The following is a 15842-nucleotide window of genomic DNA, read 5'->3' on the forward strand; positions in this document are numbered from 1 at the left end:
GCAGGAATTTTCTCCAAGGAGGATGGAGCAGGGCTACCAAGCAAAGGGCTCCAGGCTGCACAGTGAATGGTTTGGGAGGAAAGGGAATAGTGAGCGCTATTCAACCAGAGGGGAGTCTCAGGGGTCAAAACATATGAGCCTATGGCTTGTGACTGTCCTCAGTTGTTTTGTTGGCTGTGGTTCTTTCTTTCAGCAACAGGCACACGGAGTGAAGTGTTAGTCGCTCAGTCATGTCTGACTCTTGGCAACTCCATGGACTGGAACCCGCCAGGCTCCTCTGTCCATGGAATTCTCCAGGCAAGAATAATAGAGTGAGTTGCCATTCCCTTCTCCAGGGGATCTCCCCAACCCAGGGATAGAACCCAAGTTTCCTGCATTGCAGCAGATTCTTTACTGTCTGAGCCACAAGGGAAGCAAACATCAGTTATCCAAACATGCATTTGGCATTGTTGATAAGTGCTCTTCCCAAGATGAAAAGCAATTTTGTCAGTGAAGACAAAGGAACCTGATTATTGAAAGTTACAAATAATAAGTATTTGTCAAATTGGCAAAAGGAGGTGTCAGTTCAGTTCAGTTCAGTCGCTCAGTCGTGTCTGACTCTTTGTGACCCCATGAATCACAGCACACCAGGCCTCCCTGTCCATCACCAACTCCCGGAGTTCACTCAAACTCATGTCCATCGAGTCGGTGATGCCATCCAGCCATCTCATTCTCTGTCGTCCCTGTCTCCTCCCACCCCCAATCCCTCCCAGCATCAGACTCTTTTCCAGTGAGTCAACTCTTCGCATGAGGTGGCCAAAGTATTGGAGTTTCAGCTTTAGCATCAGTCCTTCCAATGAACACCCAGGATTGAGCTCCTTTAGAATGGACTGGTTGGATCTCCTTGCAGTACAAGAGACTCTCAAGAGTCTTCTCCAGCACCACAGTTCAAAAGCATCAATTCTTCGGTGATCAGCTTTCTTCACAGTCCAACTCTCACATCCATACATGACCACGGGAAAAACCATAGCCTTGACTAGACGGACCTTTGTTGGCAAAGTAATGTCTCTGCTTTTTAATATGCTATCTAGGTTGATCATAACTTTCCTTCCAAGGAGTAAGCGTCTTTTAATTTCCTGGCTGCAATCAGCATCTGCAGTGATTTTGGAGCCCCCCAAAATAAAGTCTGACACTGTTTCCACTGTTTCCTTTGCTGAAATAAAATAAGCAAACCATTTTTCTTTTTTTGGTCATGCCATGAAGCATGTGGGATCTAGTTCCCTGATCAGTAATGGAACCTGGGCCGCCTGCATTGGGAGCTCGGAGTCTTAACCACTGGAACCAAAGTTCAAATCCTTTTGAAAGCAAACACAGCTGCATTTTTACTGCACAGGAACTCTGTGGCACCACTGCTTTTTTCTCTCTAGCAATCCTGATTTCTATAACTGGCTCAGCACTCTAATTTTTATCTTGAATTAGTGAACTGTGCTTGATATGTGTCTTGACTGAAATGTGGCTGCACTGCCAAGATGGTAACCACATGCGGTAACCCTTGAAATGTGGCTAGTCTGAACTGAGACATGCTGTGAATATAAAATATACACCAGATTTCTTTGAAGGCTTGGTTCGAAAATCAGTGTAAAGTATCTCATTAATATTTTGTATTGATTGTATGTTGAATGATAATAAGTTGGATACTTTTGTATTAAGCAAAATACAATATTAAAATTAGTTCTTCCTGTTTCTTTTTACCTTTCTTAAGTATGGCTACTAGAAAACTTTATATTATGTGGCTTGCACATGAGGCCCACGTTCTATTTCCACTGAGTTGTGATCTCTGTCCTCCCATCTTTGAGAACCAGATCGTCAGGCTGAGGAAGATTTTGCCTGGGTTGTTGATGAGTTTCCTCCGGGAAGGGGACAAACTGAAAAGATGCTCCTTTCTGATTCTAGATTGTTCTTTCACTGGCAATGAAGTTCTATGTACTCCATGTTCTTTAACTGCAAGTGTGGGAAACAAACCAACCCCAAAACACATCTCTTTGCCATTATGGGAAACCATCTGACTGAATTTGCTGAGGTCTCTTTTAAAGTACCGTCGAGGTATGGACCTTGAGTTTCCTCATCTCAATTCCTTCCATCAGTTGTCTCAGTTTGTTTCCAGACAATCTTTTTCTCCCATCCCTCCTCTGCTGACTTTAAAAAAATATAAAGTGCTTTACTTTCTTTTTGTGTCCTCGTGTCTGTGCAATTAGCATCTGGTTTCAAATTCTGCTCCTTCATCTCATAGCTGGCTGACCATGGGCAAGCTGTTGAATCTCCCTAAGATCCAACCTCTTCATTTTAAAAATAGGGATAGTAACAGTCTTGACCTTAGAGTTTTGTAGCAAGGACTAAATGAACTAATACCCAGGAGATGATTAGAACGGGGACTGGCCTGTGACAATGGCGCAGTGTCAGCTATTTTTATAATCCTTTCCGTCTTAGTATTTCAGCTTTTATCTGCTCAGCTCTTCACCCAAGCAGTTAACTTTTGAGGAAATGAAATACAAAAATGCCCATGTGACTTTCTGCTCCTGTGACAGATAAGCCCTGGGTTGTCTTCTGACATGGAAGCTAAATATTTTGTCTTCTGAGATGACAAGGTCACTTCGGGCACTGTGCCGACTGTTCTGGGGAGATGGACCCTCCAGAAGCTCTAACTCAGAAACTCTGTCCTAGGTGAGAAGGGGAGAGAGCTTATGCCTCCTGAGTTGGAGTCTTTAAGGTCTCAGACGAGAACTGCATGGATATTCCTACAGATGCCTCTGGGAGTAGACGTGGAAGATGAGCAGGAGCTCATCTGGGAGCCAACCCTGGAGCCCTTGTGAACAACAATACTCTGTGTTTTGTAAGCAAACAGTTTTTTTTTTTTTTAATAGTAATGATTGTATTTTTTATTGATATATAATTGTCTCTTTTCAGAATGCAATAAGAAACTTGAAATAACATAATATTGGACTAAAGAGAAAGATTACCATTGAAAATATCAATAGATTAAAAGAGAGAGAGGAAGAGAAGTGGCAGAAAACATACACAAATTTTCAGACATAGGAGAAATTAGAAAATAAAACTATAGGAATAAAGCCATAATACTATATAAAGAAAACTAGAATTTTGATATCAGTATCCTACATACTCATGACTCATATTCCTAAGGTTGGAGAACTGATATACTTTCATTATAATTTTGAGCATATAGGTAAAACTAAGTAATTTGAAATTCAGGAATTGGCTCATTCGAAATCAGAATACCTGAAGTTTTTCTCATTGTAGCAACAAAACTTTGAAAGCTGGAACCTACTGTTATATAATTTTATTTAAAATGTTAATATATGTCCTTGCTTTAAAAAATACATACCATAGTGTCTCATTTTATATTGGACTTGTTTGTAAAGTAAAACGTTACAAGGCAAAATTAAGATGTTCAGCCTTATTCTTGAGAGTCCATTAAGTTGAAAACAAAGTACAGGGTGCATGGCTAAATATATATTTCTGTTGGAGAGTGGTTTACTATCTCTTCACAATGTCAAGCCATAAGTTTCGAGTGGCTTCTAGGTATACTTAAGGTTCATATTATACAAAGCACCTTATATTTAAAGTTGATGTTATACAAAAAACAAAATGCACATCATGAGAAACTGACTCTGCAAGAGACACAAGAGACAGGATATATGAACTGATTGAAGGAATGGCCAATTTATCTTTTTCACCTAACTTTTCGTTATAAGCTCATTTAGTAGAATATCAGACAGTATCAGTTCAGTTCATTTCAGTCTCTCAGTCGTGTCTGACTCCTTACAACCCCATGGACTGCAGCACGCTAGGCTTCCCTGCCCATCACCAACTCTGGATCTTACTCAAACACATTCTTTGAGTCGGTGATGTCATCCAGCCATCTGATCCTATGTTGTCCCCTTATCCTCCTGCCGTCAATCTTTCCCAGCATCAGGGTCTTTTCCAATGAGTCAACACTGCATCAGGTGGCCAAAGTATTGGAGCTTCAGCTTCAGCATCAGTCCTTCCAATGAATATTCAGGACTGATTTCTTTAGGATTGACTGGTTTGATCTCCTCGCAGTCCAACGGACTCTCAAGAGTCTCCTCCAACACCACAGTTCTAAAGCATCAGTTCTTCGGTGCTCAGGTTTTTTTATAGTCCAACTCTCAGATCCATACATGACTACTGGAAAACCTTAGATTGGACTAGATGGACCTTTGTTGTCAAAGTCATGTCTCTGCTTTTTAGTATGCCATCTAGGTTGGTCATAACTTTCCTTCCAAGGAAGTGTCTTTTAATTTCATGGCTGCAGTCACCATCTGCAGTGATTTTGGAGCCCAAAGAAATAAAGTCTCTTACTGTTTCCACTGTTTCCCCATCTACTGGAAAAGGTCAGTTTTCATTCCAATCCCAAAGAAAGGCAATGCCATAGAATGTTCAAACTACCGCACCATTGCACTCATCTCACATGCTAGCAAAGTAATGCCCCGAATTCTCCAAGTCAGGCTTCAACAGTACATGAACCATGAACTTCCAGATATTCAAGCTGAATTTAGAAAGGGCAGAGGAATCAGAAATCAAATTGCCAACATCCGTTGGATTATCGAAAAAGCAAGAGAGTTTCAGAAAATCATCCACTTCTGCTTTATTGACTACGCCAAAGCTGTTGACTGTGTGGATCACAACAAACTGTGGAAAATTCTTAAAGAGGTTGGAATACCTGACCACCTTACCTGCCTCATGAGAAATCTGTATGCATGTCAAGAAACAGCAGTTAAAATTGGACATGGAACAACAGACTGGTTCCAAATCGGGAAAGGAGTATGTCAAAGCTGTAATTGTCACCCTGCTTATTTAACTTATATGCAGAGTACATCATGAAAAATGCTGGGCTGGATGAAACACATGCCGGAATCAAGATTGCTGGGAGAAATATCAATAACTTCAGATATGCAGATGGCACCACCTTTATAGCAGAAAGCGAAGAAGAACTAAAGAGCCTCTTGATGAAAGTGAAAGAATAAAGTGAAAAAGTTGGCTTAAAACTCAACATTCAGAAAACAAAGATCAGACAGTATAGCCTACATTATTTAAAGTGTGAAGTGAAGTGAAGTCGCTCAGTTGTGTCCGACTATTTGCGACCCCACGGACTGTAGCCTACAAGGCTCCTCTGCCCGTGGAATTTTCCAGGCAAGAGTACTGGAGTGGGTTGCATTTCCTTCTCCAGGGGATCTTCCCAACCCAGGGATTGAACCTGGGTCTCCACCTCCCAGAATATTGGAAATAAAAGCAAAAATAAACAAATGGGACCTAATTAAAATCAAAAGCTTCTGCACAGCAAAGGAAACTATAAGTAAGGTGAAAAGACAGCCTTCAGAATGGGAGAAAATAATAGCAAATGAAGCAACTGATAAAGGATTAATCTCCAAAATATATAAGCAGCTCCTACAGCTCAATTCCAGAAAAATAAATGACCCAATCAAAAAATGGGCCAAAGAACTAAACAGACATTTCTCCAAAGACATAACGATGGCTGACAAACACATGAAAAAATGCTCTACATCCCTCATAATCAGAGAAATGCAAATCAAAACCACAGTGAGATACCATTTCACACCAGTCAGAATGGCTGCTATCCAAAAGTCTACATGCAATAAATGCTGGAGAGGATGTGGAGAGAAAGGAACCCTCTTACACTGTTGGTGGGAATGCAAACTAGTACAGCCACTATGGAGAACAGTGTGGAGATTCCTCAAAAAACTGGAAATAGAACTGCCATATGATCCAGCAATCGCACTCCTGGGCACACACACCGAGGAAACCAGAATTGAAAGAGACACATGTACTCCAATGTTCATCGCAGCACTGTTTATAATAGCCAGGACATGGAAGCAACCTAGATGTCCATCTGCAGACGAATGGATAAGAAAGCTTTGGTACATATACACAATGGAGTATTTCTCAGCCATTAAAAAGAATGCATTTGAATCAGTTCTAATGAGGCGGATGAAGCTGGAGCCTATTATACAGAGTGAAGTAAGCCAGAAAGAAAAACACCAACACAGTATACTAACGCATATATATGGAATTTAGAAAGATGGAAATATAACCCTGTATACGAGACAGCAAAAGAGGCACAGATGTATCGAACAGTCTTTGGGACTCTGTGGGAGAGGGTGAGGGTGGGATGATTTGAGAGAATGGCATTGAAACACGTATGTTGTCATATGTGAAACGAATCAGCAGTTCAGGGTCAATGCATGTTACAGGATGCTCGGGGCTGGTGTGTGGGGATGACCCAGAGGGAGGATAAAGGGAGAAGGGAGGTGGGAGGGGGGTTCAGGAGGGGGAACTCATGTACACCCGGGGCGGATTCATGTCAATGTATGGCAAAACCAACCAATATAATATTGTAAAATAATTAGCCTCCAATAAAAAATAAATTAATTTAAAAAAAAAAAGAAGAAAAAGAAAAAGGTAAACTTTTGGGGCTTCCCTGGTGGCTCAGATAGTAAAGTGTCGGCCTGCAAACAGTTTTATTAATTGCATGCTATACTGTTTTGGTTTTCATTATTCTCCAGCCTTTAACAAAAAGGTGGAGATCAGTGGAGGAAGAAAGAGTGCTATGAGAAATTAATAGATGCATTTAAGAAGAGGAGAGGGTATCCCACTCACTAAATCACAGGATGGAAGTTGTGTGTGTGTGCTTGGGACTGGGACTGGGGCAGGGGCGTGGGGGGGGAGGGCATTTCTTGTGAGTTAGTTAGCTTGATTGCCGGGTGATCAGACCTGAACCCCAAAAGTCATACTTCAGGGGTTTTTTTGGACTTGTTTCCCCAGGAAGGGATCCTCAAATGCTCTTCTTTGGGGAGGGGAGGGGTAGGGTATATGCTGGCCACTATGCAGAAAAGGACTTAAGTTCTCACATTTCAGAAAATGGTTACTTCGTCTTTCTGTTTGCAGTAACGCACCTCTCATTCTCTCTTCCCCTATCACATCCTCCCATCCCCACTCCTCACATCCCTTCTAGGCCTGGAGTCCTCACATATGGAGCCCTGTAGCCCAGTGTTTCTCCAGACTAATCTTTCTCTCAACCAGCACAAGGGGCTGCCCAGTATTAGCTCACTATGGGTAAGGGGAAGGGTGCAGTCGGAACTCCTTCCCACCAGGAAATTCTTGATAGAGGTTAATGACCATGGAAAGAAATCCACAGAGAACTGATGAATGGTGAGCAAATACTCACCAATTTCTAGAAAGCAATTAACAAAAAAGCAATTAAACAAAAGAAGCAATTAAATTTTGAGCACTATCAAACATTATGCTAAGTACTTATTTATTATCTCATCAAATGCTCATCACAATCCTACAAGAAGGTTTGAGAAGTTCCACTCTAAAGTTGAAGTTGCCAAGCAACCTGTAAAAACCAAACCACCGGGTTTTTGACAGAGTTGGGAACCAAGGCTCATCTCAGCATCAGTCGTGCGACCATTAGGCTATGTACTTTTATTTGCATAGTGCTGCTGCTGCTGCTTAGTCACTCAGTCGTGTCTGACTCTGTGCGACCCCATGGACCGTACGTAGCCTTCCAGGCTCCTCTGTCCATGGAATTACCCAGGCAAGAATACTGGAGTGGGTAGCTATTCCCTTCCTTAGGGATCTTGCCGACCCAGGGATCAACCAGATCTCCTGCATTGCAGACAGATTCTTTACCTCTGAGCCCTATTTGCATAATAAATAACTAGAATTAGTAATGACAGCAGAAGGCCAGCCTGTAGGTGTTTGGTAATGGCAGGACTCCCAGTTGTTTTGAGTTGGGTGAGAGGTGTGGCATTCTCTGGAGGCTCTCCTGACCCAGAAGAATGGCCTAGATGGCCTGGGTCTGGCAGTGCCCTATCTCAGGATCAGCCTACACTCACTGGCAGGGGCCAGGGAACCTGCCTACACCAGGCTCAGTCTTCCTCAAAGGAGAAAAACATTCCAGCTGATAAAGCAATGCCACATTTTGCAGCCTCATCTGGGAGAGAGAGTTTTTTGTTAAGGCTCTGTAAGTCTCTGTGATAATCTCCCAGGTATCACTGATGTAACATTACAATTTTTTAAATGACTGTATTATGGGAAATTTCTGTACCTACGGTACGATTTTGCTGTGAACCTAAAACTACCCTTTAAAAGTTTTATTGGGACTTTCTTGGTGATCCAGTGGCTGAGACAATGGAAGAGGCACACTCCCTCACAATGTAAGGGGCTGGTGTTCTATCCTTGGTCTGGGAGCTGGGCCCCCACACGCGGCAACTAAAAATCCTGTGTGCTTATGCAGCCAAACAAATAAACATTAAAAAAATTAAAGTTTTATTATAGGATAATAAGCTTATTCTCCTTGATGACCTTTTCCACCTCCTCCTTCTTTCTTTAACCTTCCTACTGAAGGAGGAAGCAGACAGAACAGGCTCCATCTTGAAAGCAGGACTCCATCTTGGGCCGGACTGTGGACTTTGAGCTATGTGCCCAGTATCTACGGAAACGACATACCAACTGGAAAACCAGGCCCCCTGGATGGAAGAGCCCCAGTGCTCGTACCTAGACTCTCTGTTGCCTAAAAGAATACCCTAATTATCTGTGTAACCGAATAGAATCATACATACTATTATGCTTATTGGGGTATGACAACAGGCCTATTGATAATTGTCCACTGTTAACTACCTAGGCTTAAGACATATGAATCACGGGTTACCTTTGACTGTATCTTTCTTTTCCTTTGTTCAGACTAATTTCAGGGGATTTGGGGAGGTGGGTTTGGACACATACAGTTAGGGTATATAAGGCTTTCAGAAAAACTGGTCAGGGTCCTTGGCTAAGAGGAGACTCTGCCTTGGGCCTGCCAGTGTAATAAACTGCATTCCAGTATCTGCATTGTCCTTCTGAGTGAGTTTGTTTCCCAGAACACGTGGCTACAACATTTGGTGCATGAGCCGGGAAACTCCTCACTTTGAGGAGACAGCTCCCATTTGGGACTACTCCGAGGCCTCACGGCTTGAATCTTCTAGAGCGGGGAAGGAGCCTCACCCTTCTGGAAGGATTCTGCTTCTCAATGCCCGGACCTTTCATGTTAGCAGGTAGTGGACCGCAGAGGGGGAACTGAGCACTCAGGTGAGGAGGAGCCCACCCGGTAGGGTGGAAGGGGAGGCCTGATCACCCCCTGGGAGGGACTAGAAGGGGCACAGACACACAGGAGCCTGGAATAGGCAGGTGGCAACGATTGCTTGGTACACAGGTTGACGAGCGTGTTAGGGCTTAGAAAGGAAATTTGTGAAGGTCATTTAGGAGGTGGTGTCCACGCTGTCTTGGGGAAAATTAATTACCAAGCAATTGCCAGGGGATTTTTAGGAGAAGAAACTTGGTTTTCATGTGCTCATATTCTGCCCTCCCCAAGGAGGTGTCCCATCTGCTATGAAAGTCTTGACCCCCTCGGAATCGTCAGGCTAGAGGGAGGGGGATACATAAGTGAGTACGAATTGGCTTTTCCAGAGATGGCCTGGGAAGTGGGATATTTAACCTATCTGTATTTTCATCTGCACCTGATCAAGTCCACCAAGACACAATGGCCTTTAAAAGTTAAGGGAGAAACAGTCTTGGATCACGTGGTGTTCTGGTTTGGCTGTGCTGACCGGCAGGTGAAGATACGCTGATCCCCCTTCTCCCTCTGGGATCTAGCAGGTAAGGCTCTTCTCATCCCAATTAAGAAGGAGGCAGAATGGCAACTTAAGTGTCATTGAGTGGAAATATCAGAAGTACATAGGGTACTGAGAACTTCATAGACAGAATGAAAAGGAAAAGTAAAAGAAGGTCCGAGAAGGTAAACAAGATGGGGGGAAGTGAATCTAAGGCAACTGTATTGGAGTGCATGGTTAAAAATTTAAAGACGGGATTTGGAGGAGACTGTGGGGTGAAGATGAAGCCTAACCACCTCCACATACTCTGTGAGGTTGAATGGCCCCCTATGGGAGTAGGATGGCCACCAGAGAACACCATGAACTTAAAAATAGCGGAAGCAGTCTATACAGTAGTCACAGGAGAGCCAGGACACCTGGATCAATATCCATATATTGACTCATGGCTAGGGTTAGCTCAAGACCCTCCTACCTGGACAAGATTTTGTATCCAGAAGGGAAAGGGAAAAATATTAATGGCACAAAAATTGACTGTTGATAAAAAAGGAAATTCTACAGGATTTGGACGGGGATGACCTGACCCCTCCCCCATACTGAATAATGACACGCCTGCCTCCCAGTGCTCCACCAGGACTGGAGGCCGCCTTATTGCTCAATCCAGGGCCAGGTGAAGTTCCTGCAGCAGCCACTGCTCTTCCACCAGCTCTCCCGGAGCTCGTAGAGCCGCCATTTCGGCAGGCTCCAATCCCAGCAATGGAGACCTCTGGTCAACGCCCCCAGGATTCCACCTCAGCCAGACCTCCTAGGTTGGATCCACCTCTCCCGGTGAGTACTGATGGGAAGGGGGAAGAAAACACAGGAATTAGACAGAGGCTGCATTCCGCCAAGGAATGGGGGAAAGAACCCCAGTACAGATGCCCTTCAGGGAGCTTCAACAGACTCCAGTTCAGAACACATGGGGCACTACCATCTGCCCCCTGTAGCCTATTATTACCAGCCATTTTCCTCTACGGATATATTAAACTGGCAGAGACACGCTCCACCGTACTCGGGGGGGCCACAAGCCATGATGAGGCTAATGGAGACTGTTTTTCGAACCCACCGCCCTACATAGGATGACATAATTCAACTACTAGTCTCCCTTTTCAGCACTGAGGAAAGACTCAGGATCCTAACTGAGGCCAGAAAATGGTTAAGAGAAACGGCAACTGAGGGTACTGCAAACCCGCAGTGGTGGGCAGAACTAGCCACCCCCGATAAGAGGCCCCGCTGGGACTGCAACACAGAAAAAGGGCGGGGCCACCTGGAGAGATATCGGGTGACTGTTTTACAAGGTCTCAAGAGGGGGGCCCCGAAGAGCTATGAGTATCGCAAAACCCTCCGCAGTGATTCAAAGGGAAAGCAAATCACCCTCTGAGTTCTGCGAAAGACTGTGCGAGGCCTGTAGACTTTATACGCCAACAGACCCAGCCAGAGGCTGCTGGGTCTCAGATGGTGATAAATGCAGCCTTTGTGCCTCTAGCCTACCCTGAAAATGTCAGATGGGGGGACGCCGGATGACTCATGAATCTTCATACATCCCTGAATGCCCAGTACCTTTGTTAGGAAGAGACTTGCTGTCTAAATTGGGGACACAAGTGACCTTTCCCCCCACGAAAGACCCCCTGTTTGAGTGGGCTCAACCATCTATTTACGCTTCTTCTCAGTAACCCCTCAAGATGAATGGAGGTTGCACGATCTCCCGGAAGGGAAACTGGACAGGCTAAACAGTCGAGAGAGAAAGTTAACTCCACAATTCCCTGAGGTCTGGGTGGAAGACAACCCACCCCAGGCTTGCAAAATAAGTCCCACTGGTAATAGAACTCAAACACGGGACAATTATCTCAGCACCCGTCTTGGGCCTGCCAGACCTTGCTAAGCCGTTTACTCTTTATGGGACTGAAAAGGACAAGGTGGCTGTGGGAGTGTTGTCCCAGACTATGGGGACACGGGACAGACCAGTGGCTTATCTCTAATCAGATGGACAGTGTTGCCACTGGGTGGCTGGGATGCTTACGGGCAGTTGCTGCAGTCGCCTTACTGGTCTGGGAGGCAACCAAACTGACTTTGGGCCAAGATTTGTTCGTACAAGTCCCGCATGAGATCAACACTCTCCTACGAGGGGACCCCCATAAATGGCTGTCAACATCCCGGATTACTCAATACCAGGGACTGTTATGTGAGAAATCCCATGTTACTACTGAGCCTTATCAGGCCCTGAATCTGGCCACTCTCTTTCTTGTGGGAGAAGGTGAGCCCTCACATGATTGCAAGGAAATATGCCAGCAGACCTGACTCGAGAGACCAGCCAATGCCAGACCCAGATTGGGTCCTGTAACCAACGGCACCAGCCTGGTGAAACAGGGAGAATGACTGTCGGGATATGCAGTAGTCAAGGGAGAAACCATCGCTGAGGCAGCTCTCTGCCATCACACTGGTCCGCTCAACAGGCCGAACTATATGCTCTAATCCAGGCCCTCCAGCTGCCAAAAGGTAAGAAGACAAACATTTACAGACTCCAGGTATGCTTTTGCCACACTACAGGGCTCTGTATAAGGAGAGAGGCTTTTGACAGCTAGTGAAAAAGATATTAAAAATAAGGAAGAAATTAAGACCCAATTAGATGCTGCCTGGGAACCAGAAAGGGTTGCAGTCATACACTACTGAGGACATCAAAAAGAGGATACCCTCCGGGCTCAGGGGACAGACTGGCAGATAAGACCACTAAACAAGCAGCCGAGGGCTTGGGGGTGACAAGTGAAGCCCCTATTAAAGCTCTCATATTGGCGGAGTTACCTGAGCTAATGCTAGACTCTCCAAAATACACTGAAGCCCAAAACCAACTAGCCAAAGCAGAAGGGGCCATCAAGACTGAAAAGAGATGGTGGGAATTGCCAAGTGGCAAATTATTGGTACCGAAGGAGCTGGCACCCACTCTGGTAAACACACCTAGCGACCCATCTAGGCTATGATAAACTGGAAGAGCTAATCTGAAAATATTTCTTGGTTCCCTGCCTCTCTTCCCTATGCAGGACAAAATCTCAGAACTACACTGCCTGCTCACAGGTCAATGTTGCCTCTCGGCAAAGACAGACACCTCCAGGAATTCAGGTAAAAGGCACGCTGCCCTTTGAACACCTGGAAGTGGACTTCACTGAAATGAAACCTCACTGACACTACCATTACCTGCTGGTCATAATATGTACGTTCTCGGAATGGGTAGAAGCTTTTCCTACCCGGACTGAAACAGCATCAAAAGTAGCCTGGTGCCTGCTTAGGGAGATAGTTCCCAGATTTGGATTTCCTACCAGCATTGGATCAGACAATGGCCCAGCTTTTGTAGCTGATTTAGTATAACAAGTAAGCAAAACTTTAAATATCAAGTGGAAATTACATACAACATATAGGCCCCAGAGTTCTGAGATGATGGAAGGAACCAACCGGACACTTAAAGAGACACTGCCCAAGTGGATCTTAGAGACTGGCTGTTCCTGGGTGGACTTGTTTCTGATGGCTCTGCTCAGACTCAGGATGACCCCACAGTCCCATGGCTTTTCTCTGTACAAAATTGTGTATCGGAGGCCCCCTCCCATAATAAAACAGGTGTCAACAAATTTGCCTCAGGTAAGGGGAGATGAGATTTCACAGCAGATGGAACAACTGGGTAAGGTAATAAATCAGGTAACAAAGTTTGTACAAGAAGGGGTGCCATTCCCCCTTGGGGAACAGATTCACGAATTTGTGCCCGGGGATCAGGTGTGGTCAAAGACTGAAAACATGACTCCTTGGCCCTGCATTAGTGTTAGTCACTTAGTCGTGCCCAACTCTTTGCGACCCCATGGACTGCAGCCCACCAGGCTCCTCTGTCCATGAGATTTTCCAGGCAAAGGATACTGGAGTGGGGATTTTCTCCAGGGGATTTTCCCAACCCAGGGATCGAACCCGGGTCTCCTGCACTGCAGGCAGATTCTTTACCAACTGAGCTATGAGGGAAGGTCCATATACTGTTGTTCTAACCAGCCCTACTGCAGTTAAAGTTGCAGGTGTCACTCCCTGGATCCACCACCTGAGGGTGAAGATAGCATACCACGCAGACCTGGAGGACGCCGAGTGGACTGACCAAGATCATCTTAAAGAAGAAAAAGAGATGAAGCGCTACAATCAGCTGCTGCTACAAGGACTTGCTGGTATCATCTTGAGACTAACCATAGTTTCAGTACAAAAGGGACCTGTGCTATAATTAAAGTTGAATGTTGTGAATATATTCCTGATTTTTCTGGCTATATATCAGCCACCCTAGATGACATGAAAGGTCAGGTAAAAGTTATGTCTGATGATAATCTTCATTTTTGGACTTCGGTCCTATCTTGGGTGAAGGGCGATTAGTGCAAAACTATATTTACCATTGTTATAGTTTCCTTGATAGTTCTGCTTTGTGGACCCTTTATTTTACAATGTATTAAGAACTTTGTAACTTTGATGTCATTCTCCCAAATTAGAGGTCGGAGAGTCAGGGTGCAATATATCTCTATGACTGATGGTCATACTATGTGTTAAGAGCATCAAGATGGGGGAATGAAGGAGGAAACAGACAGAACAGGCTCCATCTTGAAAGCAGGACTCCATCTTGGGCTGGACTGTGGACTTTGAGCTCTATGCCCAGTATCTACGGAAACGACATACCAACTTGAAAACCAGGCCCCCTGGATGGAAGAGCCCCAGTGCTCGTACCTAGACTCTCTGTTGCCTAAAAGAATATCCTAATTATCTGTGTAACCAAATAGAATCATAAATTCTATTATGCTTATTGGGGTATGACCACAGGCTTATTGATAATTGTCCAATGTTAACGACTTAGGGTTAAGGCATATGAATCACAGGTTAACTTTGTATTTTTCTTTTCCTTTGTTCAGACTAATTTCAGGGAATTTGGGGAAGTGGGTTTGGACAGGTACACTTAGGGTATACAAGGTTTTCAGAAAACCTGGTCAGGGTCCTTGGCTAGGAGGAGACTCTGCCTTGGGCCCGCCGGTGTAATAAACTGCACTCCACTATCTACTTTGTCCTTCTGAGTGAGTTTGTGTCTCAGAACGCGTGGCTACAACACTACCAGCGTGTAAGAGACTGGAGGCTGGCACAGCCTTCCTTGTCCTACACTGGGCGGCAAATTCAGGCGCTCAAAGCCCTCCAGGTGCGCTTGGCCGGTCCCCTCCTGCCGAGTTTCTGGGGCAGATGGAAAGTTTCTTTTCTCAGTTTCTCCGTAATATCTAGCGGTCAGTTGGCGCTCAGGCACCACTTGAATGAATGAAGGCGGGAGAGGGCGGTTCGGGGAACCCCGCAGCGGGGGTGGGCTGGGGAGAGACAGAGAGAAAGGAGAGAGAGACGGCGGGTGAGAAGGTCCCGGGGTAAAGAGAGGAGGCGTGGCCGGCGGGAGAGCAGGAGCGAGGACGCCAGGGACCCGCAGGCCGGCACTTACCCCAGGAAGGTGAAGAAGCGCGGGTCCGTGGCCAGGTTGGCGTCGATGGTGAAGGACAGGAACGCGGGACTCACCACGTGCAGCGGCCGCTCGGTGGAGAACGCGAGCTCCGCGGCGTCGCCGGCCGGCGCGACTGAGGCCGGGGTGCCCGGGGCGCAGGGGCCCAGCGGCGCCAGGAGCAGCAGCAGCAGCAGCAGCGTCGGCCGCGGCCCCGGCCTCCCGCACGCGCGCATCGCCCGCTCACCTGGCCGCCCCTGCCGCCGCCGCGCGCAGCCGGCGCCCGGCACTTAAGCACTTCCTCCCGCCGGGGGCGCGGCGTCCCTGCCGCGGTGCTCCCGTCTCCCTCCTCCCCTCACCCCTCCCACCGCGCCGCCTCCCGGCTCGCTCCCGCTTCCCGGTGCGCTTTCCCCCACCGGGGCAGTGTCACGTCCACTTACGAAACCACCCACACCCGTTCGAAGGGTGCGGACCTGGCCAGGAGCCAAGCGTCCGGGAGGCCCGGAGAGGGAGCGCCCCGGGAGGAGCGCTGGGCACCCCGGCCCTGGCTCCCTGAAGCATGAAGTCAGTTAGCGAAAAGGTCAGCGGTTCCTCCTTCCAGGTCCTCCCCGTGGCGCCCACCGGGTCTTCTGACTTCAACGAAA

The 15842-nt window shown here is 46.2% G+C and overlaps 1 protein-coding gene and 1 long non-coding RNA gene across 3 annotated transcripts in view; one reads left to right on the forward strand and one right to left on the reverse strand.

Moving 5' to 3' along the window:
* The window catches only part of HPSE (heparanase), a 60835-nt gene extending 45347 nt beyond the window's left edge, over positions 1-15488 (reverse strand). For both annotated transcript variants that reach the window (XM_088836440.1, XM_088836439.1), the window contains exon 1: positions 15202-15488. In XM_088836440.1, coding sequence (XP_088692566.1) covers positions 15202-15434 — 233 coding nt within the window. In that variant the 5' untranslated portion in view covers positions 15435-15488. The remainder of the gene's footprint in view (positions 1-15201) is intronic.
* On the forward strand, positions 1793-8922 carry LOC148777898 (uncharacterized). Its single transcript, XR_016037470.1, has 2 exons — positions 1793-2869; positions 8446-8922. It is a non-coding gene; the product is annotated as an uncharacterized LOC148777898 (long non-coding RNA).
* Positions 15489-15842: the final 354 nt, after the last annotated feature.

The sequence above is a fragment of the Moschus berezovskii genome, chromosome 5 (assembly GCF_049115385.1).
Source record: "Moschus berezovskii isolate FMDL1 chromosome 5, NW_MosBer_1.0, whole genome shotgun sequence".
Taxonomy (NCBI): Eukaryota; Metazoa; Chordata; class Mammalia; order Artiodactyla; family Moschidae; genus Moschus; species Moschus berezovskii.